General features: G+C 36.7%; 1 protein-coding gene across 2 annotated transcripts in view; it reads left to right on the top strand.

Annotated features, from left to right (window-relative positions):
* Positions 1–25979, top strand: part of slc26a2 (solute carrier family 26 member 2) — a 39166-nt gene extending 13187 nt beyond the window's left edge. The window contains exons 1-4 of one of the 2 annotated variants that reach the window (XM_079839710.1): positions 9737–10070; positions 18177–18782; positions 18870–19609; positions 22870–25979. In XM_079839710.1, coding sequence (XP_079695836.1) covers positions 18195–18782; positions 18870–19609; positions 22870–23644 — 2103 coding nt within the window. In that variant the 5' untranslated portion in view covers positions 9737–10070; positions 18177–18194 and the 3' untranslated portion in view covers positions 23645–25979. Of the gene's footprint in view, positions 1–9736; positions 10071–18176; positions 18783–18869; positions 19610–22869 lie in introns of those variants that run through there. The other variant, XM_079839711.1, reaches the window with a different exon arrangement.
* Positions 25980–26559: the final 580 nt, after the last annotated feature.

The following is a 26559-nucleotide window of genomic DNA, read 5'->3' as shown; positions in this document are numbered from 1 at the left end:
CTTACATTGTGTTTTTGATGATTTCACTGACCTAATATGCAACAGTTACGAGTCACACTCACTTTCACAACATGCACTTCTCCTCTTTGGCTTACACACTGTTGTAGCGTGCTGTGGTATGGCATCAATATGTTAGCAGCAGATCCTTTAAGTCCTGTAAGTTGCGAGGTGGGTCCTCCATGGATCGGACTTGTTTGTTGATTGAGGTTGTGCTCCTCAAACCATTCCTGAACCATTTTTGCTTTGTGGCAGGGCGCATTATCCTGCTGAAAGAGACCACAGCCACCAGGGAATACCGTTCCCATGAAAGGTCTGCAACAATGCTTAGGTACACAGCAAAATCTATGCAGTGCAGCCCCATACACAACAAACTGTGATGCACTGTGTATTCTGAAACCTTTCTATCAGAACCAGCATTAACTTCTTGAGCAATTTGAGCTACAGTAGCTCGTCTGTTTGATCGGACCACACGGGCCAGCCCACGTGCATCAATGAGCCTTGGCCGCCCATGACCCTGTCGCAGGTTCACCACTGTTCCTTCCTTGGACCAGTATACTGACCACTGCAGACCAGGAACACCCCACAAGAGCTGCAGTTTTGGAGATGCCCTGACTGTCGTCTAGCCATCACAATTTGGCCCTTGTCAAACTCGCTCAAATCCTTACGCTTGCCCAATTCTCCTGCTTCTAACAGATCAACTTTGAGGACAAAATGTTTACTTGCTGCCTAATATATCCCGCCCACTAACAGGTGCCGTGATGAAGAGATAATCAGTGTTATTCACTTCACCTGTCATAATGTTATGCCTGATTGGTCTTAACCATTTCAGGTAAGATCCCTCGTCATTCTTCAACAATACAGAAGCTTTTCCTTCCACGTTCACCTGCAAATGCCTTGTTTCTACTTCCCCCACTTTTCTTTATAATTCCTCTGTTGATGATTCCAATAAATCACATCACATAGCTCTATTCACCCAGGACTTTTGCCCTTGTTTCAACTCACTACAAGCTTTATACATGCCATTTTAAATCTCATAATTATGGAATCCCATTTAACGCTTTAGATTACGGCCCGGAAAGTACTGCCTAAATAAAGAGAATTTACAGCATAATTTTCGGTAATTATAGTGTAAATATAAAGTAAGTATGTGTAGGTATAAGGGAACAATATGTAATATTGGGGGAATAAAGGGGTAACTATCAGGAAAATTAACACATTATTTATACTGTAAGTATTTTTTAATTAAGGGGTAATTATCCATGTAGTAACAGGGTAAGTATGAATCTGCGGGTTGTAAATTAAAGTGGTGTTTGTTCCCCTCTTGTTTCGTATAGTTACATGGAAAGTATGAATCTGCGGGTTGTAAATTAAAGTGGTGTTTGTTCCCCTCTTGTTTCGTATAGTTTCAGGGTAAGTATGAATCAGCGGGTTGTAAATTAAAGTGGTGTTTGTTCCCCTCTTGTTTCGTATAGTTACAGGGTAAGCATGAATCTGCGGGTTGTAAATTAAAGTGGTGTTTGTTCCCCTCTTGTTTCGTATAGTTACAGGGTAAGTATGAATCTGCGGGCTGTAAATTAAAGTGGTTCTTGTTCCCCTCTTGTTTCATGTAGTACAGGGTAAGTACAATAAAAACACGTACACAATCTGATATTACTCGGAAACCTTTATTTAAAAAACAAGTTTTTTAAAACAGATTTACAACATTTATTCGTTTCTCGTGCTTGGCTTTATCTTCGTCTAGTTCCTCTACTTTTTCGTCCTTGCCACAGATGAATCTTAAGATGGATGTCTCTAGCTATTCTGTATTATGTATCAGCTACACTGAAAATACAGTTCACGCAGAAATGTCCTCACCGTTTACTCGTCTTTCACCCTCATGCCATCCGAGATGTACATACAACTTTATTTCTTCATATGAACACAGAAAAATAAATAATCTCTGCTAATGAAAACTCATTTGGGTTCCTAAAAGTTCAAGCATCAAACAGCACATACAGCAATAACTACAGTAATCCATACGACCCCAATGGATGAATCAATGTCTTCTGAAGTGAAACGATAAGTGTTTATAAGAAAAATAACAATATAAAAAAAAATTTAAACTGTAGACTATCGCTTCCGACCAGCAGTTCTCACGTGTGTTTCAGATTAAACGCGCGCGAGAACGTCATGAAAGCTTGAAGCTTCTTTACTCATGCACGCGCTGGTAACAGCTGATCGGAGGCGAAAAGATTAGTAAATTATGAGAGCATTTCTTGGTGTACTTTTTATTTTAATAAATAATAATACAAAATATCAAAAGACCATCATTTTCATCATCAAAATATCATTTTAAGATCCATCAGTCGAAATAATGATAAAGAAGAAGAGGAAGACAAGCAAGAGAAACAAAAAAAGGGACAAAACGTGCCTCTTTCTGTCCGGACGTTATTATTTGAAATGGAAAGTTTATTTAAAAAAAAAAAAAAATGAATAAGAAGTGTCAAATCTGTTTTGGATTAAGTTTGGATTAAATATTTCCGAGTGATATCCGATTTTGTATGTGTTGTTTATTGTACTTACCCTGTAACTACATGGATAATTACCCCTTAATTAAAAAATACTTACAGTATAAATAATGTGTTAATTTTCCTGATAGTTACCCCTTTATTCCCCCACTATTACATATTGTTCCCTTATACCTACACATACTTACTTTATAGTTACACTATAATTACCGAAAATTATGCTGTAAATTCTCTTTACTTACACAGTACTTTCCAGGCCGTAATCTAAAGCGTTACCAAAAAACATGGTTTGGTAAATCCTAATTATGACTAATAATCATAAAATTGCAATGATGACATAAAATGTAAAAGTTATGAGATACTAAGTAATAAATAATCAGAGTAATCTTTAAATTGAAATAATCTTCCTCATCAGTATCATCTCCTCAACGTCCCAGATAGCTTAGAAGAACTCGATGTTGCAACAGAAACTATTGACTCTCTCTTTTCCAAAACTTTAGACACAGTTGCTCCCCTGCGCTTTAAGAAGATTAAAGAAAATAGTCCAACGCCATGGTACAACGAGCACACTCGGGCTCTTAAAACAGCAGCCAGAAAAATGGAGCGCAGCTGGAAGAAAACAAAACTAGAGGTCTTTCGTAATTCGTGGAAAGAGCGCATGATCGCATACAGAAAGGCCGTAAAAACTGCTAGATCTGCTTATTTATCGACTCTCTTGGAAGAAAACAAACACAACCCAAGGTATTTATTCGATACAGTAGCTAAATTAACCAAAAATAAAGCTTCAACTTCTGATGTTTGTAAACAGCACAGCAGTAATGACTATATGAACTTCTTTACATGTAAGATTGATAATATTAGGAAGAAAATTTGAACCATGCAGCCGTCTACTACAGTATCACATCAGACAGAGCATTGTAGTGTCACTGAGGAAAAATCACTCATTCACTGCTATAGGAGAAGAAGAATTGGCTAAACTTGTTAAATCATCAAAATCAACAACATGTATGCTCGACCCTGTACCGACTAGGCTATTAAAAGAGATGCTACCAGAGTTCATAGACTCTTCTTAATATCATTAATTCATCTTTGTCATTAGGATATGTACCGAAAACTTTTAAGTTGGCTATTATTAAACCACTTATTAAAAAAATGCTACTTGATCCTACAGAATTAGTCAATCACAGGCCAATCTCAAATCTACCCTTTCTGTCAAAAATACTTGAAAAGGCAGTGTCTTCACAATTATGTTCCTTTTTAGAAAGAAATGGTATCTGTGAGGATTTCTAGTCAGGATTTAGACCGTATCATAGTACTGAGACTGCTCTCATCAGAGTTACAAATTATTTACTCTTATCATCCGATCGTGGCTGTATCTGTCTATTAGTGTTACTCGATCTTAGCGCTGAATTTGATACTATCGACCACAACATTCTTTTGAATAGACTCGAAAATGATGTAGGCATTAGTGGAATTGCATTGGCATGGTTTAAATCATACCTATGTGACTGCTATCAGTTTGTAGTAGTAAATGAAGATATGTCACACCAATCACAAGTTCCGTATGGAGAACCGCAAGGCTCAGTGCTAGGACCGTTGCTTTTCACCCTGTACATGCTACCACTGGGAGATATCATTAGTAAGCATGCTGTTAGTTTTCATTGTTATGCTGACGATACTCAGCTCTATATTTTTTCACGCCCCGAAGAAACTTACCAATTCACAAGATTAACGGAATGCATAGCTGATATAAAACATTGGATGACCAGTAATTTCCTGCAACTCAATTCAGAAAAAAATGAATTTTTAATTATTGGACAAAAAAGCTCCACAAGTAGTAACCTAGAATACTGTCTAACACTTGATGGCTGCTCTGTCAAGTCCTCGTCGTCAGTGAGGAACCTGGGTGTGCTCTTTGATTCCAATCTTTCGTTTGAAAGCCACGTTTCTAGCATCTGTAAAATTACATTCTGCCATCTTAAAAATATATCTAAATTACGGCACATGCTCTCAATGCAAAATGCAAAAGGACCTAGATTATTGTAATGCTCTACTGGGTGGTTGCCCTGCTCACTTAATAAACAAACTCCAGCTGGTCCAAAACGCAGCAGCTCGAGTTCTTACTAGAATCAGGAAGTATAACCATATTAGCCGGGTTCTGTCAACACTGCACTGGCTCCCTATTAAACATCGAATACATTTTAAAATCTTGCTTATTTCTTACAAAGCACTAAATGGTTTAGCTCCCCAGTACTTGAGCGAGCTCTTAACACATTATACTCCATCACGTCTACTACGGTCTCAAAATTCTGGCCAGTTGATAATACCGAGAATATCGAAATCAACTGCAGGCGGTCGATCCTTTTCCTATTTAGCACCTAAACTCTGGAACAGTCTTCCTAACATTGTACGGGAAGCAGACACACTCTGTCAGTTTAAATCTAGACTAAAAACACATCTCTTTATATGGCATACACATAAAACACTTTTTCAATTAAATGATTGTTAGGCTGCATTAACTAGGTCAGCCAGAACCGGGAACACTTCCCATAACACCTGATGTACTCGTGACATCATCAGAAGAATGGCATCTACGCTAATGATAGTCTCTCTGCTTTATCCCGAGGTCTACTGCAGTCAGCCAGATCCAGGCCGTATCCAGATCAGATGGTGGACCAGACATGACCAACGCATGACCCTGAAGTGTCTGCAGAGACCGTGTCAATTAGACTCCCCCTGAAATTGCCTCATCGACACGGCATCCTCAATAAACCTGTCTCCGGCGTGTTGACTCAGATTGTTCAAATATTACAATTTAATAAGTGTTTCATCAATACGGCATCCTCAAACCCGTCTCCGGCGTGATGACTCAGATTGTTCAAATATTACAATTTAATAATTGTTTCATCAATACGGCATCCTCAAATCCATCTCCGGCGTGTTGCCACTGATCTTTCGAATATTGCACTTTAATAATTGTTTCATCAACACGGCATCCTCAATAAACCCGTGTCCGGCGTGATAACTCCGATATTTCGATTATTCCTATTTAATAATTATTTAATCGACACATCATCCTCAAAAAACCCGTCTCCGGCCTGCTGCCTCTGATCTTTCGAATATTCCGATCTATTATGACCTCTGACCTGTAAAGTTGCCAGAATAATAATCATACGATGTTTGTTAATTGGCCAGAGGAGAACTGGCACCCCGGCTGAGGCTGGTTTCTCCCAAGGTTTATTTTTCTCCATTAGGTCACCTGATGGGGTTTTGGTTTCCTTGCCACTGTTGCCTCTGGCTTGGTTTGCTCAGTTGGGGACACTAAATTGTTCAACTAAATATCCAAATAAACTAAATTACTGATCAAATTACTGATCTAAAGCCCACACTGTCACTGTATGATAATTGAAATGAAATGATGACATCACCGTTTTCTCCGGAATGGCTATACGGCTGAATAAAATTCGGTTGCATTATTTTCCTGTTTAACACTTTGAAGCTGCTTTGAAACGATCGGCATTGTTAAAAGCGCTATATAAATAAAGATGACTTGACTTGACAGAGTGTGCGTTTTTTTAACGCATTATAAGTAACGCAAGTTGCATAATCAGATTACTTTATTCAAGTAACTAGTAAAGTAATGCATTACTTTTAAATTTAAAACAAAATATCTGAGTTACGTTTTCAGATAAGTAATGCCAGTTACTTTGTTTTCCCATTTATTGACCAACAGCGCTTCTGTCCTCATGTAGAGAGAAATCATGTGTAAGGTGCACTTTATTTTCCTGCGTCCTGTTCTTTTATGATTCAGAATGGCAGCACAGCTGAAAGGTCTGTACTGTACAGGTGTGAATTTGCATTTAATTCAGCCTGAGGCTTATTCATTTAACTTTTGTTGTGAAAGAGCCTTTACAGTTGGCAAAATACAACTTTTGTGTTTTTTGGTTATTAAAAAAAGCAAACAAGCACGCCCATCTCAAGTGAAAACGTAACACAAAAGTAACGTAACGATTACTTTCCATAAGTAACTAAGTAGACCCAACAAATGTCTAAACAAGTTTCCGTATGCACAACCTTTGAAGTGAGGGCTTTGCTTCCATGATGATTAGGAAGGAAGAGGGCATTTCAGAAGTGAATAGAGGCATTTAACTGATTTTAACTGGGATTTCACTGTTTTAACATGACATGGGCTATATTTTTGAATGAATCTTCACCTGTTGTTACCTATATGACGTGCTTTCTGTTTATCTTGAATGTCGTAATTATGTCCATTGAAGGGCTGTTGAATGTGTTCCTGAAGCTTTGGCATGTTTGTTATATAGGCGAGTTTTTTTGTCAGCAGCACCTCTTTTGTAAAGTGACTGCATGTATTGTTTATTGACAGTTTCAGTAGTCCGGCTGTAGTTCCTGTACCTGACAGGGTTACAAAAACCAAGGTCATGGGTTCAATGCCAATGTCTGTATTAATGTAGGCTAAGCATGACAAGTTGTCAAGTTGTCTGCCAGACGTGAACATATATGCAAATGTAGGATTGCAGTAACACCTACAATTTAGAGGTGTATTTTCAACCTATATTTTAAGTGGAGCTTTATCCTTCAGTGGATATAGTGACTCAGTTGTACACTCGACGTTGCAGTCATGTTGGTTTTCAACCAGTCCAACCTGAACTGAAACAAACTTGAAAAGATGGTTTAGCTGCCTGATTAAGGAAGAGATGCACAGTTATACATTAGCAGAAACTTCGAAGTGACTTTTTAAAAATAAATAATATTTTGGTAACACTTTAGTTTAGGGTCCAATTCTCGCTTTTAACTAGTTGCTTATTAGCATGCATATTACTAGGATATTGGCTGCTTATTAAAGCACATATTAATGCCCTATTCTGCATTAACTTACTCTACATTCATAATCGCAAAACCTAAACGTAACAACTGCTATTAATAAGATGTAATTAGGAGTTTATTGAGGCAAAAGTCATAGTTAACATAGTGAGAATTGGATGCCCATATGGTACATGAGAGCAGATTTGTGCTCCTCATTCACCTGCCACTGAATCACTCTACTGTTGTTACATGACATTGCCTGCATGCTTCCTTCATGTATTAGCTGATTGTTAGCTGTATTTATGAAAATTGGGGTATAATCTGTTGAAATGACAAACACTTGTATAATAGTGAACAACAACAACACCTGCTTAAACAGCCCCTTTCTCAAGAAATCAGTTATTTTACATTGTAGCATATAAACTCACAAACATGTACAGAATGGTATATCTTCTGCAGTAGTTTCTATTCCATACATGCAGATTGCAGTTATATGTAAAAGGATTTGAAAATGCTATGTCGATTAAAACATTGCACAAATAATTACTGTCACAGGAATGTTGAGCAATGGAAAGATTCCACACAAATACACTGCATCAAACCCCTCCCTGTGTTCTAGGAACATTCATACACACACTGTGCTCTTTGTTTCTTCCAGGGGAGTGTGGCTAAATTTCCACAAGCATGTAGAGTTTGAAGGCTGTATGGATTAAAACCTGTGACCTCACAGCAGTGGAGTACTCATTTTTATGCTCTTACTCGACCCACAGGGTTTCATTATCCTATAGGACGTAAATATATTTTGGTGCTCAACAAATCTGTCAAGGAAATGTTAAAAACTTTAGTAATCACGCAGTTGCTTCTCATCTGGATCATATTTCACACAAAATCAAAAGAATAAAATAATGAAAATCGTCCTGTCCTATGATGAATTCACAACAAATCTTACTACGAAATACAAAATCAATCACAGAGATGTGTTGATAGTTTGTGTATTGTCAGCCTCATTCCAGTGATTGATTGTTAATCAAATCTTTTTGATTAATCAAATCAGCTCTGAAAGTAAAACACAGCCACAAGCTTTGATCAAGTACATTTGCTCACATAATCATTAAACCTTTATGGTCCTCATATGTTACTCCTGAGTGAATTTTGACAACCCAGTCACAGCTAAATAAAATTAGAGTTCCAATGTTGCCTCACTGATAAGAACAAACATGCAGCAGTTCTCAATAGGCTTTGAGACTTTAAAATATGACTAAATGGTAACACTTTACAATAAGGTTGATTAGTTAGCTACATAAGTTAACATGAACTAATAATGAACTGCACTCATAAAGCATTTCTTTATCTTTGTTAATGTTCATTTCAACATTTACTAATGCACTATAAAAATTTTGTTAACATTAGTTAATGCACTGTGAACTAACATGAACAAACCATGAACAGCTGTATTTTTATGAACTAACGTTAACAAAGATTAATATATATATATATATATATATATATATATATATATATATATATATATATATATATATATATATATATTTAAATATATATATATATATATATATATATATATATATATATATATATATATATATATATATATATATATATATATATATATATATATATATATATATATATCAATATATATTTTATTTTTGTTTCAGTCAAAATGAGTGAAAATATTTGCATCTGTCTGTTTTCTCTGATGAATAAATTGCTGGATTTTTGTAGATTAAGAAAGTCAATGTCTTGCTAAATTATGTAATGGTGATAAAGTCTGCCGATACTAACATTAATGTTAGTAAATATTGGGTTTTTCAATCTTCTGACAAAGCCTCAATTAGTTATCGCAGGATTTTTGCTCAAAAGTTATTGGTGAACAATGTAGCTATTGTTAAAACAAATGTTTTCAACATGTCTAGATTATCAGCTAACCCAGGGACCCATAGCAAACATATTTTACCACGACTTTCATAAGAGCATTAATTCTAAATGCGCATATTTAGTTAGAAATGTAAAAATTAATCCATTAGAAATATCATGAAATTTAGGATATATACTTCATATATGACCCCTTGTACCTTTATGTAAAATTAATGGACAATTTACCCTAATTCAAAGGTAAATCAAAAGCAGTTGGCATTATACCCTATTCATTTCTAATTTAGACCTGGGTTACAATAAATTAAAAAGGCTATGTATGAATTAGCTATATAGCCTACTATTGCGAAGGTTTGATTTATGACTATTAAATAGACTTATTGATATTCATGAGCCAAACCTTCAGCACAGTAACATTCGTCACACTGACCTATGTCTGCTTATGGCCAATCAAGTCGACCTACTGGGCGCACAAAATAAATATTCATAAGACAAGCCTTCGCCGTAGTATTCGCAACCCGGACACAGGGTCTGTGTCAAAACTTTGTGAGGTTTGTGCTGTCGACCTCCGGCTCCGAAAACTATATGAATACTGAGAAAGCAGTGTTTTAGGCTTCGGATCCAGCTAGGAATTAACAGTCACGTGACAAGTGGTAATAGGCTAGCTTTTCGCTGTCCACGTGATATTAGGAATTTAGCATGGCTTCATATATGTCACAGAGTAGATCCTGAAGTTTAAGTAATACATCTGTACATGCTGTCAGACGAAACTCTTGAGTGATTGAATGTCCTCCCGGATGACCATGACTAAATGAATCGATCACGCAGCGCAGACGGTCTGAGGTGAGTTTTCAACACAATCTCTGCAGCTTTTCCTTCATCGGATACTGTAAGTCAGTTGTACACGTTGCAGTTTTGTTTTCAATAGTGCCATTCATGCAGTCAGAGCACAGAGCATGAAACAAACCACTGTTATATTACCTCGTTTCTTTCATATAGGCTATTTAGTTTTCGTAATACATTTCATACGTTTTTCATAAAGTTTATGCGATTAGGCTATACGAGAAGTTAAGCCTATTTTGCTTAACTTGATGTGAAATTGGGATTGATTGTGTATAGATAGTTATTTATGAATGGTTGCATTTGTTTATAAAGTTTGGGTGTCGTTAATAATATTCAGACTTTGGTTTTTGAATGTTGCTATTTTTAATTTGTCACACTAACACCTCATAGTGTTCAAATTTGAGAGAGAGCGAGCGAGCGAGAGAGAGAGAGAGAGAGAGAGAGAGAGATGTATGAAAATGCACTTTCTGCAACGTGGCTTTTCTGTTTAAATAACTTATTTTTGATCATTTAAGTAGTCTACTTCATCGGAATTTCAAGGCATCTTTGAAGATGAGATTATGAGTGCATATTGTACACGCCAGTATCACTAATAAACACCACTTGGTGTGTGTGTGTGTGTGTGTGTGTGTGTGTGTGTGTGTGTGTGTGTGTGTGTGTGTGTATACACACACACACACACACACTGTTTTTTTATTTTATTTTTTACGCAAGACCATGACATGTGTGTGTTTCCCCAGACTGAACGTTATCATGTTCAGTGACGCAAGTTACAACCCCGTCTGACAACTGGACCACAAAGGGCCAACCAAAAGGGCACTTTATCAAAGCTTTAAAATGTGGCTGCCCCAGTGTGCCACATTTGCATGTAATTGCATCAATGATCAAGGTGTTAAACGATTTTAAGGTTATAAAAATCACACAATGTGTAGCCTATTCATGATGCCTTGCCACAATTTAATTTGAACAGTTTTGTCTTTAGGACTGTTCACACCTGGACACATATTTGGGGTGAAAATTTGGTGCAATAAAATTTTGTATTTCAATGAACAGCTGTTAAAGGAGTAGTTCACTTCAGAATTTAAATTTCCTGATAATTTACTCACCCCAACGCCATCCAAGATGTTCATGTCTTTCTTTCTTCAGTCAAAAAGAAATGAAGGTTTTTGAGGAAACATTCCAGGATTTTTCTCCATATAGTGGTCTTCAGTGGAGTACAACGGGTTGAAATTGCACTTTCAATGCAGCTTCAAAGAGCTCTACACGATCACAGTCGAGGAATAAGGGTCTTATCTGCGAAACAATTTGTCATTTTCAACCCCAAAAAAACAAAACATTTTAACCACAAATGCTCGACTAGCACTATTTCTAAGATGCGCTAGGCATTGGTTGCAAAGGGGCGGAACATTTCCAGTACATTTAATCTGGGGAGTTTTGGAAATATTCCAATTTTGAAATTTGACAGGAATTTATGGCAATCTACGGATTATAAGAATAAATTGGAAATTTTGGGAACTTTTAAATTTTGGGAAATGTTATAAACGGTATCATATACAAACATAAATATAAACATTTTGTTTGGTCATAAGCGGACATGTTATTTATATATTGCATATTGATATATTTGTTTCCAATAAATGACTTCTAATGTAGTAAATATGTAAATTAAATATATTTATTGTTATGCATGTTATTTATTTCAGTGTCACATGATCCTTCAGTAATAATTCTAATATGCTTCATCAAAGAATCCTTAAAAAAATCATCATATTAGAATGATTTCTGAAGGATCATGTGACTCTGAAGACTGGAGTAATGATGCTGAAAATTCAGCTTTGCATTACAGAAATAAATTATAATTTAAAGTCTATTAAAATAGAAAGCCACTATTTTAAATTGTAATAATATTTCAGTTTTTTTCCTGTCTTTTTTTATCAAACTCAGTGCATGCAGGGTGTGTGGCCTCAATAGCCCTGCTGTAATAGAAATAGAAATAATAGAAATTCAACTGAAAGTGCATTAAATCTAGTTGTTTTAACCAAGATTTTTCAAGACTGCATTCAAGTTCCCTGTTATAGGCTAACCTGCAATTTTGCAAATTCCCAGTTTATTCCCATGAATTTCCATATATTCCCGTTAATTCCCACGGAAAGTTTCCAGCCTTGAAAATTCCCAGATTTTTGCAACCATAGGCATTGTGCAGTCATGTTGGAAAGGTCACGCGTCACATAGTTCAAAAAGGTAGAGTAGGGCGAAAATTCTAATTTTCTCCTCCAACTTCAAAATCATCTGACATTGTTGTTTTACCTTTTTATTTATTTATTTTCTAAAGGGCTTTGACTTTGCATGTTCACTTTCTAAGCTAGGTCGGTACTTCTCCACCTACGTCACCCGTGACCTTTTCAATATGACTACATAATCAGGGCTCCAGACTAACTTTTTTCACTAGGAGCACAGTGGCCCCCAACTGAAAATTTTAGGGGCACAACCAGAAATTTTAGGGGCGCACACCGTAAATCAACATGCTAACTAAATCTACTAATTTCCACTATATTACTAATAGGGATCGGTATCGTTAAGGTTTTAATGGTATTACTACTCTTACTAATACTGCTTATCGATCCGGTACTTTAACAGTATTCTTACCGGTTCTTTTTATTATACTTTATATAATTTTTTTATTAAAAAAAAAACATAATTAAGAACATAATTAACATGGCTTTATAATCTGAAAAGTAAAATATCTATAGCAAAAGAAACCGCAAAGTTTGAACAAAAATATAAAACATCTATTTGTAAATGGACCAGGTGCAGGCATTCGGAAGGTCTGCTAACATCAATATTACTTAGAAAGAACAAACCTACAAAGAAATCTAATAAAGCAATGAAATGTAAAATAACACTGCATAGTTTTCACTGTATAAATGGATAGATTAATGCTTATAAAAGCTAAAGTTATTAATTCAAGAGATGTGAATATTTTCTATTTGCCTTTTGTTCGATTCGAATGAATGGCTCAATCGTCAGCAGGTTTATTAGACGCTGCCCCTTTAAGACAGATCGAAGGTAGAACTAATAGCCTAATATCATATTCTCCTATTTCTCCAAACTATTTACGCCCATTTAAGATATAAACTGTTAAAATAACTACTCTCCAATCCGGTCATTTTGACACTGGCTATTTGTTGTTTATTTGATGGTTTAGACGCGCACACAAAGCCTACAATATAATGTGCAAATCGGTCAATTTCGCAGCACACACACATAAACCGCCTTGAAGTTGGAAACAGCGTCTCTTGCGCGGATTATTGTGCATTTAATAGCTCTTTAAACACATCCCGCCAACAGTAGAGACTGCAGTTTACAACAACCACTGAATCTGACGTTTAGTTTAGGTTTAAGGAGAAATGACAGCAGCTGTGAAGGGAAGGATGAGCTCGACTGAACACGGCTATAGGAATAGTTTTTTTCTCATTCTTTTTATAATTCTTGAAAGCCAAAATCGAAAATAAAATTAGATTAATATCACAGCACATCCCTAAAGTTTAAGAAGACTAAACTTTTGTGTAGTTCTCTTGGCCATCCTCACTCATTAAAGCTGACGGTGGTGTTGTGTTCGCTGGAGCTCCACGTGACAGCTGTGGAGTTGTTAGCTCTGAGCTCGCTCGCTTTCTCTCTCTTCTGGATTGCGAATGGCAAAAATGCATCACGGACAAATGGTTTAATATTATCTCATATAGAAACGGCTGGCAAAGATAGAATTTGCCAGACATAACGTCTATCAATTATAATTAGTAAGTGTATTTTCTTAATTTCTCCAGTACCGACAGCAGGCAAATTTACTGGTCGTACATGTGCGACTGGATGTAAAATTCAGTCGCACACTCTCAAATTTTAGTCGCAAAATGCGACCATTTAGTCGCACTCTCGAGCCCTGATAATGCCTGGCGCATCTCAGTGCTAGTCGAGCATTTGCGGTTAAAAAGTATATACAATTAAAAAAAAATTTTTTTTTAAATGACCGATCGTTTTCGCAGATAAGACCCTTATTCCTCGGCTGGGATCATGTAGAGCTCTTTGAAGCTGCATTGAAAATGCTATTTGAACCTTCAAACCTTCGTACCCCATTGAAGTCCAATATATGGAGAAAAATCCTGGAATGTTTTCCTCAAAAACCCTAATTTATTTGAAAAAGGATGAAAGAAAGACTTGAACTTTAATTCTGAATTGAACTACTCCTCTAAGCCCAAAGTATACTTCAGTTTAGTGCACATGCTCAGGCATAGCATTTTAAAGGGATAGTTCACCCAAAAATGATCCCATGATTTACTCACCCTCAAGCCATCCTAGGTGTTTATGTCAATCTTCTTTCAGACGAACACAATCGAAGTTATATTAATAAATATCATTGCTCTTCCAATCTTTATAATGGTAGTGAATGGTGGTCCAAAAAAGTGCATCCATCCATCATAATAGTAATCCATACGACTTCAGGGAGTTATAAAGGCCTTCTAAAGCAAAGCTATGTTTTTGCAAGAAAAAATATCCATATTTAAAACTTATTAGACCAAACTAAGTAGCTTCTGGCTGATTGCCTACGCAAGTCGACTTACACCAAAAGAGTTACCCCTGACACGATGAGTACACCCTCAAAGCTTCACAGTCTTATACCTCATCCTGGGTCGACATTTCATTCTGTAATATTAAAGGGATAGTTCACCCAAAAATGAAAATTCTCTCATTATGTAGGAGACTGTTAAATCAAGTCGTTTTTTTTTTTTTTTTTTTTGCACTCAAAAAGTATTCTTGTCGCTTCATAAAATTAAGGTTGAACCACTGGAGTCACTGGACTATTTTAACGATGTCTTTACTACCTTTCTGGGCCTTGAAAGGGGGAATTAAAGGTCAGAGAGCTCTCGGATTTCATCAAAAATATCTTAATTTGAGTTCTGAAGATGAACGAAGGTCTTATGGGTTTGGAACGACATAAGGGTGATTAATTAATGACAATTGTCATTTTTGGGTGAACTAACCCTTTAAGTTACATATTATTTTACATATGCATAAGCAATTCTTCTATCTATGGTTTCAGCTTCTTCTTCCCCTGTGTTTTGATCAGGAGATTCTGTACTCTTTCAGAAAACTTCAGCATCTCCACAGCAATTACGGCTTGAAGTACTTAATGATCGGGCTGATTTGTAATTGGGGTGATACAATTATCGTAAATAACACTATTACAAGATATAATGATAGACAATAGTAATAAATTGAACAATAGTAAATAACAGGATAATGTTAAGTAAATGTAATTATGGCAGCCACAAGTTGGTGGGTATCTACACGTTTCACTTTCTTTTTTCCCTTTATCTCTTTCTATTCTTTTGTGATGACATTAGCAAACACCTAGTAAATTAGCTCCAAATTAGCCCTTTTTTGTCCCATATAGATAATGAAGATGGTGATAAAGTTAAACTTTTCACACAACTTTTTTTATTTTTTTTATTTGTTAACATTAGTTAACCAACAAAGAAAAATACATTTACAGCATTAATATTAATATTAATATTAATCTAAGTTAATGTTATGCTCAACATGTACTAATATATTTTTAATATCAAAAACTGTACGGTAGTTAACATTAATATACTATAAAAAAATTTACTAACTAACTAACAAACTAAATAACATTAACAAAGGTTAATAAATGCTGTAAGAATATATTGCTTATTGTTAGTTTATTTTAACTACTGTAGTTAACTAATGATAACAAATTAAACCTTATTGTAAAGTATTACCAAGATAATTTAATAATACAACTTCTTTACAGTTTTGGGAATGCAGGTTTCTTGAGTTAAATGTTTATTATATGTATACACTACCATTCCAAACTTTTCAGTCAGGAAGATTGCGCTATTAAGCCTTTAAGTATTTGATCTAAAATATATTAAAAACAGTAATATTGTGAAAAAGTTTTGCAATTTTAATATCACCTTTTCTATTGTAATATATTTTAAAATGCAATTTATTTCTGTGATGGCAAAGCTGAATTTTCAGAATCATTACTCCAGTCTTCAGTGTCACATGATCCTTCAGAAATCAGTCTTGTATTCTGATTTACTGCACAATAAACATTTCTTATTATCAGTGATATGTATGACCTTTTTTTCACATGTATGCAATGGAAGATATGAAGGATGCAAGCTGCACTCAATTGGAAAGTCAATTGGTGTTAAAGGGGTCATGAACTGTGTTTTTTTTTTTATTATAAATTTTTTTTAATGTATTTTATGATGTTTCCTGGGGTGCATTTATAATGTTAGAATGCTTTTACATCAAAAATTGTCATAATTGATAAATAAAAGGCATTTTTCCTAACCTGATTTTAGCCTTCTGCTCTGAACGCTCCATTTTAAGAGGCATGTCTGCTTGGAGACTTCAGTGTAAACACCCACTGCTGTGATTGGCTAACGTCTTTGCATTTGAAATAGTATTACTCCCTCTTTTAGCTCGTTTTATTACAGCTCTCATGGTTTACTAATCGTGAAAAGTGGTGCATTACATTTAGATCTATGGCATTATATTAAGATTGTGGCATGAAAGGTTGCAGTGGTGATCATTGTAGCCGATCACACGCATGCTGAGCGCATGAAAGCCGCAATCTCGTCATTGCAGCTCAGTTTCTGTACACTAACGAATGTTTTCATCTTCACTAACAGCGGAAACGTGATCTAGTTGAGATTCGTTGAATAAAACAAGAGTCACTGATAAACGCGTCACTGATAAACTCTTCTGTTTGATTGACCAGCGCGCGCTGCTCAAACGATTGCAAAGGGAGCTTTCTTTGATCGCTTTCTTTATAGAATTGAATCACCATTAAATAAAAAATTATTTTCATCCTACTAAGAGAAACGTTTAGTCACTGGTCTGATTTACTGACACACAGACAAAGAAAATCTGACTAGCCTACATGACTCATCACATTTCAGATCAGGCATTAGAATGAACACAGTTACTTACATGTTGCATTACTGTTGAACCCAGTCACTGCACAATATTTTGTAATCCTCAATGGCATGTTTATTGCTTTGTTGCTCGAAGGTTTGACACTACCACACTAGGCCTATTTTACATGCGCGAATCGGTGGGCGGGGCTAAACAGGCATTGATGAAGTAGGCGTTGATATTCTTCTGCTGAGGCGGTGCTTGCCTCCCTTTGACGTCATAGATCCCCACTTTGAAAAACCTGCCGTTTGCTGGGCCTGGTGTCTATAAAAGCTTTTCTTTGGCTAACAAGGAAGTTTTCGGCTCTGAAACTTACAGGATATTCTTATATTACCATGACCTTTTATATATCAAAAGCTCAAGGGAAAGTTGATTTCTCAATTCATCACCCCTTTAAGCATCTATGACAAATATTATAATAAGTGTGATAGAGAGCATGCAAAGAGATAAATGTCTTCAGTTTACACCTTTTCAATATTTTAAAACAGTCCATCTGAGTAGTTAATGTACTCAGCAGTACATAAATGGCATAACATAAAAAAGTAGTTAACAATTCACCCAAAGTACATTTTTTTACTGCTCTATATAATCATTCATCCTTTATGGTCCTCATATGTTACTACTGTGTGAATTTTGACGTAACATAAACCAAATCACAGGCAAATAAAATTTGTGTTCCAATGTTGCCTCACTGATAAGAACAAACATGCAGCAGTTCTCAGTAGACTTTGAATCCTTTAGTTGGCAAAGTAGCAAGACTGTGCCAGATGCTTCTTACATTTTTGTTCCTGCAGTCATAATGAGTGATAATATTTGCCATCTGTTTTCTCTGATGAAGTGGGTTTTTTTTTATGATTTGAGAGAGTCAAGGTCTTACTAGATGTATACTAGAAGTCTGCTGGTACTTACATTTATTAATTAATTAATTCTAATCTCTTTCTTAGGCAGTAAGTAGTTTATTGGCATTTATACTCCGAAGAATAAATTCTTCCCAAGTCATCTTGGGATTCCCTTTGGATCTTACATATGTTTATATATGTAATACAAACTGATTTCTTTTCAAGTCAAATTAATCAATGTGCTTTTTTATATGTCCTGTTTCAGCAAGAGTTTCTGGACATTATGCCAGTTGAAGAGGCCTGTGATAGGGTTTCAGCAGAGGATGATGCGAATACGGGGTCGGATGTTCCTTTCCTTTTAGAAGAGCATGTAAAAGAAAAGGTGCCATGGAAGGAGGTGTTGAGAAGGAAGGTGCAAAAAAAGTGTTCCTGCAGTTCTGCGCGAGTCAAAGCTCTGCTCGTAGACTCCATCCCGATTGTAAAATGGCTGCCGCGATATCACTTCAAAGACTGGATCATTGGGGATGCCATGTCTGGCCTTATCGTTGGCATCCTGTTGGTACCCCAGTCCATTGCTTATTCTTTACTGGCAGAACAAGACCCTATTTATGGGCTCTATACTTCCTTCTTTGCCAGCATTATCTACGCCCTGCTCGGAACCTCCAGGCACATATCGGTTGGGATGTTTGGGGTATTGTGTCTTCTGGTGGGACAGGTTGTGGACAGGGAACTTACTCTGGCAGGATACCCATCGGGCACCAATCAGACCATCATAGGAATTGTGGACAACAGCACTGGTCCAGTCTGTGACCGAAGCTGCTATGCAATCATGGTGGGAGCAACACTAACTTTCACAGCAGGGGTCTACCAGGTTAGTACATCTATCAAGTTAAGTCTTCTTCTATGAAGTTTTTAAAATCTCTAAATGTATTAATGTCTTGCTCTGCTTGGGTTGCAGGTGTTAATGGGTCTCTTACAGGTTGGCTTTGTCTCAGTCTTCCTCTCCGACTCTCTGTTGAGCGGTTTTGCGACTGGCGCCTCTCTCACCATCCTCACATCCCAGATAAAGTACTTTCTGGGGCTTCACATTCCTCGTGTCCAAGGCTGGGGTTCGCTCATAAAAACCTGGATCTGTCTGCTAAAGAATCTGGGTCATACCAACATATGCGACCTCATAACAAGCGTGGTCTGCTTGCTTGTACTTGTACCCACGAAAGAGCTCAACAACCGCTTCAAGGCTAAGCTCAAGGCCCCTATTCCCTTTGAGCTCTTTGTGGTCATTGCTGCTACTCTAGCTTCCCACTTCGGACAATTTAAGGAAACTTATGGCTCGGATGTAGCCGGCAACATTCCCACGGGCTTTATGCCACCACAGCTTCCGAACTGGTCTCTCATACCCAATATCGCTGTCGATGCATTCTCAATTGCCATCGTTGGTTTCGCCATTACGGTGTCTCTGTCAGAGATGTTTGCCAAGAAGCATGGTTATATGGTGGACCCTAACCAAGAGATGTATGCCATTGGATTCTGTAATATCATTCCTTCCTTCTTCCGTTGTTTCACGACCAGTGCCGCCTTGACCAAAACTCTTGTGAAGGAGTCCACAGGTTGCCAGACCCAGGTATCGGGGTTGGTGACCGCTCTAGTGCTGCTGCTCGTCCTGCTTGTTATCGCACCTCTCTTCTACTCATTGCAGAAGTACGTATAAACTATGTCAGTTTCTTTTGCATGAACTTGGTAATAAATTGTCAATTTAGGAAGGGTCAGGATCTATTAATTTATTAAAAAACATTGAATTAAAGTGCAATTCATTCATACGGTGTCTAAACGGTGGATTTCAGCGGTGGCATGTAACGCAGTCACTCCTTCTAGCCACTTCGGCAGGTTGAATTTTATATTTAATATATACATTTTTCAATTGTAGTGTTTTAAAAAGACATAAGAAATAATAAACTAAGTGCAATGTAGTGTTGACAAAAATTTCGACTTTTCGATACTGAAATATCTGAAACGCTTCCCATACTAGTTTTCCTCAGAATAGATACACGATACCAGCTGCGCTTTTTCGCTCTCTCATCTCTACAAAAGTAAGTTGACACACAAACCCACCTCGCTTCATTTGCTCCGGAGGAATATTGTTGGTTTTACAGGGCTTAAATTTCATGGTGGGATAGTGCGCATTGCTCATAATTTTACTCATTCTTGCAGATTTTTTGCAAACACCCAAAGTGTGCGCACATAAAGCCGCCTCAGTACTGAATTGAGTTATTTTTCGCTGCTTCTTGTGCTTAAACTGTCAAATACACACAAAATAATGTCAAAATGCTGGTCTTTGCGAGTATTCCAGGGTTTTTCCTGGGTCAAAAATGGTCTTCGGTGGTGGCTGACAGACATGGTCATCCATACACACACGCACGCACAGTAAAAAAGTACCCTACCCACGTGATCTGCAAGCGCAATACTGACAATACATTTTAAATAAATTCAAAGAAAGTTTGTAACTTTTGCTTATCTTATTTTGATCCCACATGAAAAAATACTATAGTATATTATAGTAAAATTACTCTGGTAAATACTATAGTGTTTTTGAACCGTACTATAGTAAATATACTACAGTAAATAAACAAAGTGTAGTAAATACTACAATTTACTGTAGTATCTTTACTAAAGTATGGTTCAAAAACACTATAGTAATTTTACTATAATAAACTATAATATACTATAGTATTTTTTCATGTGGGATACCTTGATGTTTGTTTTTGTTCCTCATTTTTACACTATTTACTGATAATTATTTTGGTATATAATCATATCAATACTAAAAAGTAGTAGGCTATTTAGAAAATGAACAAATAGCCTAATTTTCTGCCATATTCAATTTCATAAAATTATCAGCTAGCTAACAACAACTTTGTTCTGGGTTCACCTCACTCCAGTCTAAACTAAGTGATTTATAGGGTATTTATTTTACTACACATTATGAACATAAATAAGCTGAAAGACTGTGGATAATTCAAACTAACTCTTACACCCACTCTTGCTAAATGGGGTAAGCACACTTGTGTTCTCATTTCAGGTGTTCTGAGTAAATGATTAAACTGATTCGTTAGTTCAGTGTTGGACAGATCAGTTGTTCTAACCCGTCTTTAAAATGATTCGGTTCAAAGGAGTCATCAGGTGGTGAATCGGACATTAGCAGACGCGTTGTGTGCGAATCCCGTCTGTTAGAACATCGCGAAAGATTTGTCAACACACAGAAAACACTTCATAACTGGACACGATTTGTTACCCGTTTATTGAAAGTATGGTTTATGTCAGCTGGCCAGAGAATCAGTCAATGTTTTTTGAGCGCATTTCACACCCAGCGGTAATGAAAGGAAAACATCGTCTGATAGCGCCACGTGCAACATGGATTCGGTCTTCCGACCTTTTGATTTTGATTAACGTAATATGTGAAATATTAGAAAGCTAAGAATGCTTATTTTGAAGACAGAGAGAGTGCGAGCGGGGAGGAGCTCGGATCGTTCTCTCTGTCACTCAGTTACAAGCGCAACAACTATTCTACATCATTCATAAATCACAATAACTCATCAAATAAATCTTTGGCGGGACAAAAAATTGTTTTGGCGGCCGCCAAAAAAATTTCAATGTAGGAAAAACCCTTAAACACAGTCAGTTATGTTTTAAAGGGTTAGTTCACCCAAAAATGAAAATTCTGTCATTAATTACTTACCCTCATGTCGTTGGACACCCGTAAGACCTCCGTTCATCTTCGTAACACAAATGAAGATATTTTAGTTGAAATCCGATGGGTCAGAAAGGCCTCCATTGGCACAATGGTCTTTACACTCTCAAGACCTATAAAAAGGTACTGAAGACGTCGTCACAAAGTCCATCTCACTACAGTGGTTCTACAATAACTTTATAAAGCGACTAGAATAGTTTTTGTGCGCAAAAAAACCCTAAATAACGACTTATATAGTGATGACCGATTTCAAAGCACTGCATCATGAAGCTTCGAAGCGTTATGAATCAGTGAGTCGATTCAGCAGTTTGAATCGCCAAAGTCACGTGATTTCAGCAGTTTGGCGGTTTGACACGCGATCCGAATCATGATTCGACTCGCTGATTCATAACGCTTCGAAGCTTCATGATGCATTGTTTTGAAATCCGTCAGAAAGGAAATGCGTGTGTAACAGTACAATGGATCCGTGCTTCAGGTCTAAAGTGACAGCAGCCTAATAAACCTGCTGCCAAATGCTGCTTGCCAATTATGAGATAATATCAATGTCAAAATTGTGCCCAGTGAAAATGCTGAGTGGCTAGTAATTTTAGAAAACCACTAGCCACAGTGGCTGGTGAGCAAAGAAGTTAATGTCAAGCCCTCCACTTATGATGGACATGCTTTTAATTTCTGATTTGGAAATTTAACTCTCCTAATACTATAATTATAAATTAAAGTATTATGGTCTGAAGCCAAATGAAACGATAGTGCAGCATTAAATACACTAAATCAAAGTCATGTGATGTGACATTAAAAAAAATCATATTAAATGGGAAATGATATCATAGAGAGCGTCCTTGCAGACACTCATGGCTGTTTGTCAAGGTCAACAAGTGTTAAAATTTTTGATTATTTTATAATTTTATGACAGAGCAAAGTTGGTTCATGTTGTGGTGCAACTTCCAAAACACGTAATGATATTAATGAATTAATAATTCATGATATTTGTATTTGTTTGACAAAAACAATTTTATATATATATATATTGTCAAAATATATAAAAAGAAAAAAAAACCTTTTAAACAAGAATTTTTTTAGATTTACTTAATCTTGGACACTCTTTTTCCATTTTGAGACCTAGTAATCAGGTTTTCACACCCAGTCCAATTTTCACGTTGAAATTGTGTGTATTTCCACTATACTTCTCCTAATTGCATCCTCTTTAACTCTGCAGATGTGTTCTGGCCGTCATCATAGTCGTCAACCTCCGTGGGGCACTGCGAAAGTTTGGGGACATTCCCCAAATGTGGCGTGTCAATCGTGTGGACACTATCATCTGGCTGGTTACCATGTCAATGTCAGCACTAGTGAACACTGAGCTAGGTCTGCTGGTTGGAGTTCTGGTCTCTGCGTTCTGTGTGCTAGGTCGAACCCAGACTGCCCAAGTCATTCAGCTGGGCCAAGCAGGGGATCGTGAGCTCTTTGAGGACATTGGGTCTTACAAGGGCCTTCAGACTCAACCAGGAGTGGCTGTTTTCCGATACGAGGCTCCCATCTACTACGCCAACCAAACTCTGTTTAAGAAGTCACTGTACCGCAGTGTGGGACTGGATCCACTTAAAGAGAAGGCCAGGCGCAGGAAACTAGAAAAGCAGAGGAATCAGAAACAAGGCGAAGAAGACCAGAAGCAAGAGATTGACGTGTCCACCAATGTGTATCTGCTACAACACACCAGTTTACACACATTGGTCATAGATTGCAGTCCAGTGCTGTTTCTGGACACTGCCGGAGTCAATTCTTTGAAAGAGGTATGGAAGGACTACAAGGAGCTGGGAGTCAATGTACTTTTGGCGCAATGCAACACCTCTGTCATTGATTCTTTGCGAAGGGGAGGCTACTATGACCCAAAGACGGGGACCAAAGAAATAAAGTTTCACACTGTTGGTGATGCCATCTCTTATGCCCAAAGCCTGAAGTCACAGAATGGTGATTGTGACACTGTTGTGTAATAATTTGTAATGTATTGATTTTTATCATTTTAATATTTGTCTGTTTTAGCATTATATAGCGATTTATATTTAAAGGCACCCACACACTACAAGATAATCAGGCTGATTTTGGGCCCAATTCTCCCCTTCCGACAATCCTAGGTAAAGTTCCAATCGAATCAGATTTTACTGTTGTGTGACTTGTGTTAAGAGCGAATTAAACTGCCTGGAAGAACGGAGCCGCGAAGGACAAACGCGCGCACACACTAGATTGTCACGAGGAATGAAACAATACCCAATCAGAGAGCGAGCTGACAGAAGCATAACACACCTTCATCCAAACCTTTTTCTATTTTTCCCTGTGAATTTTCTGTAAAAAGCAGTGCAAACACAATTATAGCCATTTATTCTTGCCCGTTGTGCGCCATGTTTGTTTACTCTAAAGTCAGATTTCGCAAGATTTCCTGTGTTCACAGTCGGGAATCTATTAGTGTGTGCTGTGCTGTCTTGGTCACATTGCGGAACAAAACTGTTAAATCTATATAACTTTTTTCGTCATGTTTATGGTCTCTCACATTTTGAAAGCCAGCCTTAAATGATTTCTGAATTATATAGTTGGATTGAACTAAGGGATAGTTCACCCAAAAATGAAAATTCTGTCATAACTTACTCACCCACATGTGTTTACTTAATATCTTCTGTGGAACATAAAAGATGATATTTTGAACAGTGTTTTTGTCCATACAGTGAAAGTCAATAGGGTCCAAAACAACATGCTTTATTTTTCAGTCATAGGAAGCGTCTGTATTTGCATGCTCTCTTATTTTGAATAGGTTATTACTTCACAAATGTTAAAAAAATATGTTCTATGTAGTATGAGTAGTATTTGTGTAGTATGAATGTAATCCGGATGTACCATTGTTCGCCATGTTGTCATTATCAGCGTCAGTTACGTCGCTTTTCTGCCATTCACAAACCCTCTCCCTTGGCTTCATGGGATAGTAAAGTGTCCATCGTATGCTAAGTTCAGAATATCACCAGAAGAAGTAGGTCATCCGGGTACTTTTTGCTCCTACTGTAAATTCGGACATACTTCTTTTGTCACATACTGTTTACACCTACTATTAGTAGTGCTATAGTAGGGAAGTGTGCGATTTTTGGATGAAGTCAAACGTTTTATGTGAAAATGTTGAATTTTTTGATGAACTACCGCTTTAAGGTTCTGCAAATGGACAGACAATCAAAAAAGATGTGCGGTATTATTCAAGGCCTTTAAATAGTAGTTCAAACTTTAACTGTAAGTCATTGTGTATCATGACATTTGTTTTAAAATTATGTATTGTGACATTTACACATTTAGCTTAATTTAAATAGCTAAAATTAAGTATAAGGGCTCGATTTGTCGTCATGAATAGAAATGTTTATTCTAGACTAGCTTGTATATTTACTCCTTATTTCATTCGACTCTAGTTTTGTTGCTGATTCAGTCAGAATTATGTGATATCTCATTTGTGACATTTACCCAGCTTTATGGGTACTTGTGCAGGTTCAATGACCATAAAGCTTGGATATAAACTGAGCGATTGTTGTCTGGGTGAATGCAAGTTGAACTCTTTCACCCAGTCACCAGATGTTTACCTCAATTGCAGAAATACCAGAGTGCCGATGTGCCTTGTCACTGTGACTGTGCCGCCACAGAGTAGCAGCCTTCCTTTCTTTAAAGCCTTTGCTGGAGGGGCCGAAGGATTTTGCTTTGATAGCTTTTGTTCTGTGTAGAAAGCAAAGAGGGCTCAGGTAAAGCATTTTAATGGCATCATGTCTGACCTGTTGAACAGGTTTAAAGGAGCTGGAGACACAGCCGGGTGATCCGACCGCTACTGTGTACTAACTTCAGGGAACTGACAACCTGTCCTCCTATAATTTGAACTGGGTATGAATACAGATCCGTCTGAAATGCTGGAGCTTTTGCAATGCATCATTGATAGAATTCTAGCACAAATAGACATACAATTTTTAGTCTAAACTTGGAACTATTTATGTAGTTATAAGCTTACACAGTGTCTATGGTGATACTTTATTTATTGAAACATATCTAATGGTTTTAAGTTAATGCTTTTAGATTCTTTTAGTTCCTGTGCATCTCAATTACTTGTTATTATAATTACTGCATCAGCTCTGAAGTTTTACTTCATTTTTACAGATGTATTTTATGTTTTTAAAATATCTATGTATACAAATCCAGGTATTCCCATATGCAACTATACGACTACACATTGTATGTTTGTGATCATGGATATTGGTGGGAAACATATGTCCTACGTGTTTTCTACAAATACAATAAACTGAATGTTTACAGAAAACTAAGTTGTCTTTGTCTTGATGAGAAATCTGAATTGGCTTTACTTTCATATTGCATCAGATGCTTCCTCTGCCAATCTGCTGAATTAATACAGACAGAGAAAAGGGGTGTCAAAATTGTACCTTTAGGGATACAACAGTTTGTCGCTGGAGCAGTACCCTTAAAAGGACATATTTGTACCTTTTTTACTCCTAAAAGGGGCATATACCATAGAGTACAAATACGTACCTTAAGGTACTACTATTAACCTTTTTGTGGTTAAAAAAAAAAAAAAAAAGTACAAAGATGTCCTTTTAAAGTTCACCCAAAAAAATGAAAATAATGTAATTTATTTCTCGTGCCGTTCCACACCCGTAAGACCTCCGTTCATCTTCGGAACACAAGATATAAGAAGATATTTTTGATGAAATCCGAAGGCTCAGTGAGGCCTCCATAGAGAGCAAAGCAATTTATACTCTCAAGATCCATTAATGTACAAAAAACATATTTAAATCAGTCCATGTGAGTACAGTGGTTCAATATTAATATTATAAAGCGACGATAATATTTTTGGTGCGCCAAAAAAAACCTAAATAAC

This window comes from Gobio gobio (genome assembly GCF_949357685.1).
Source record: "Gobio gobio genome assembly, chromosome: 16".
Lineage (NCBI taxonomy): Eukaryota > Metazoa > Chordata > Actinopteri > Cypriniformes > Gobionidae > Gobio > Gobio gobio.
Note: the sequence above shows the minus strand (reverse complement) of the source record. Positions and strands in the feature narration are given on the sequence as shown.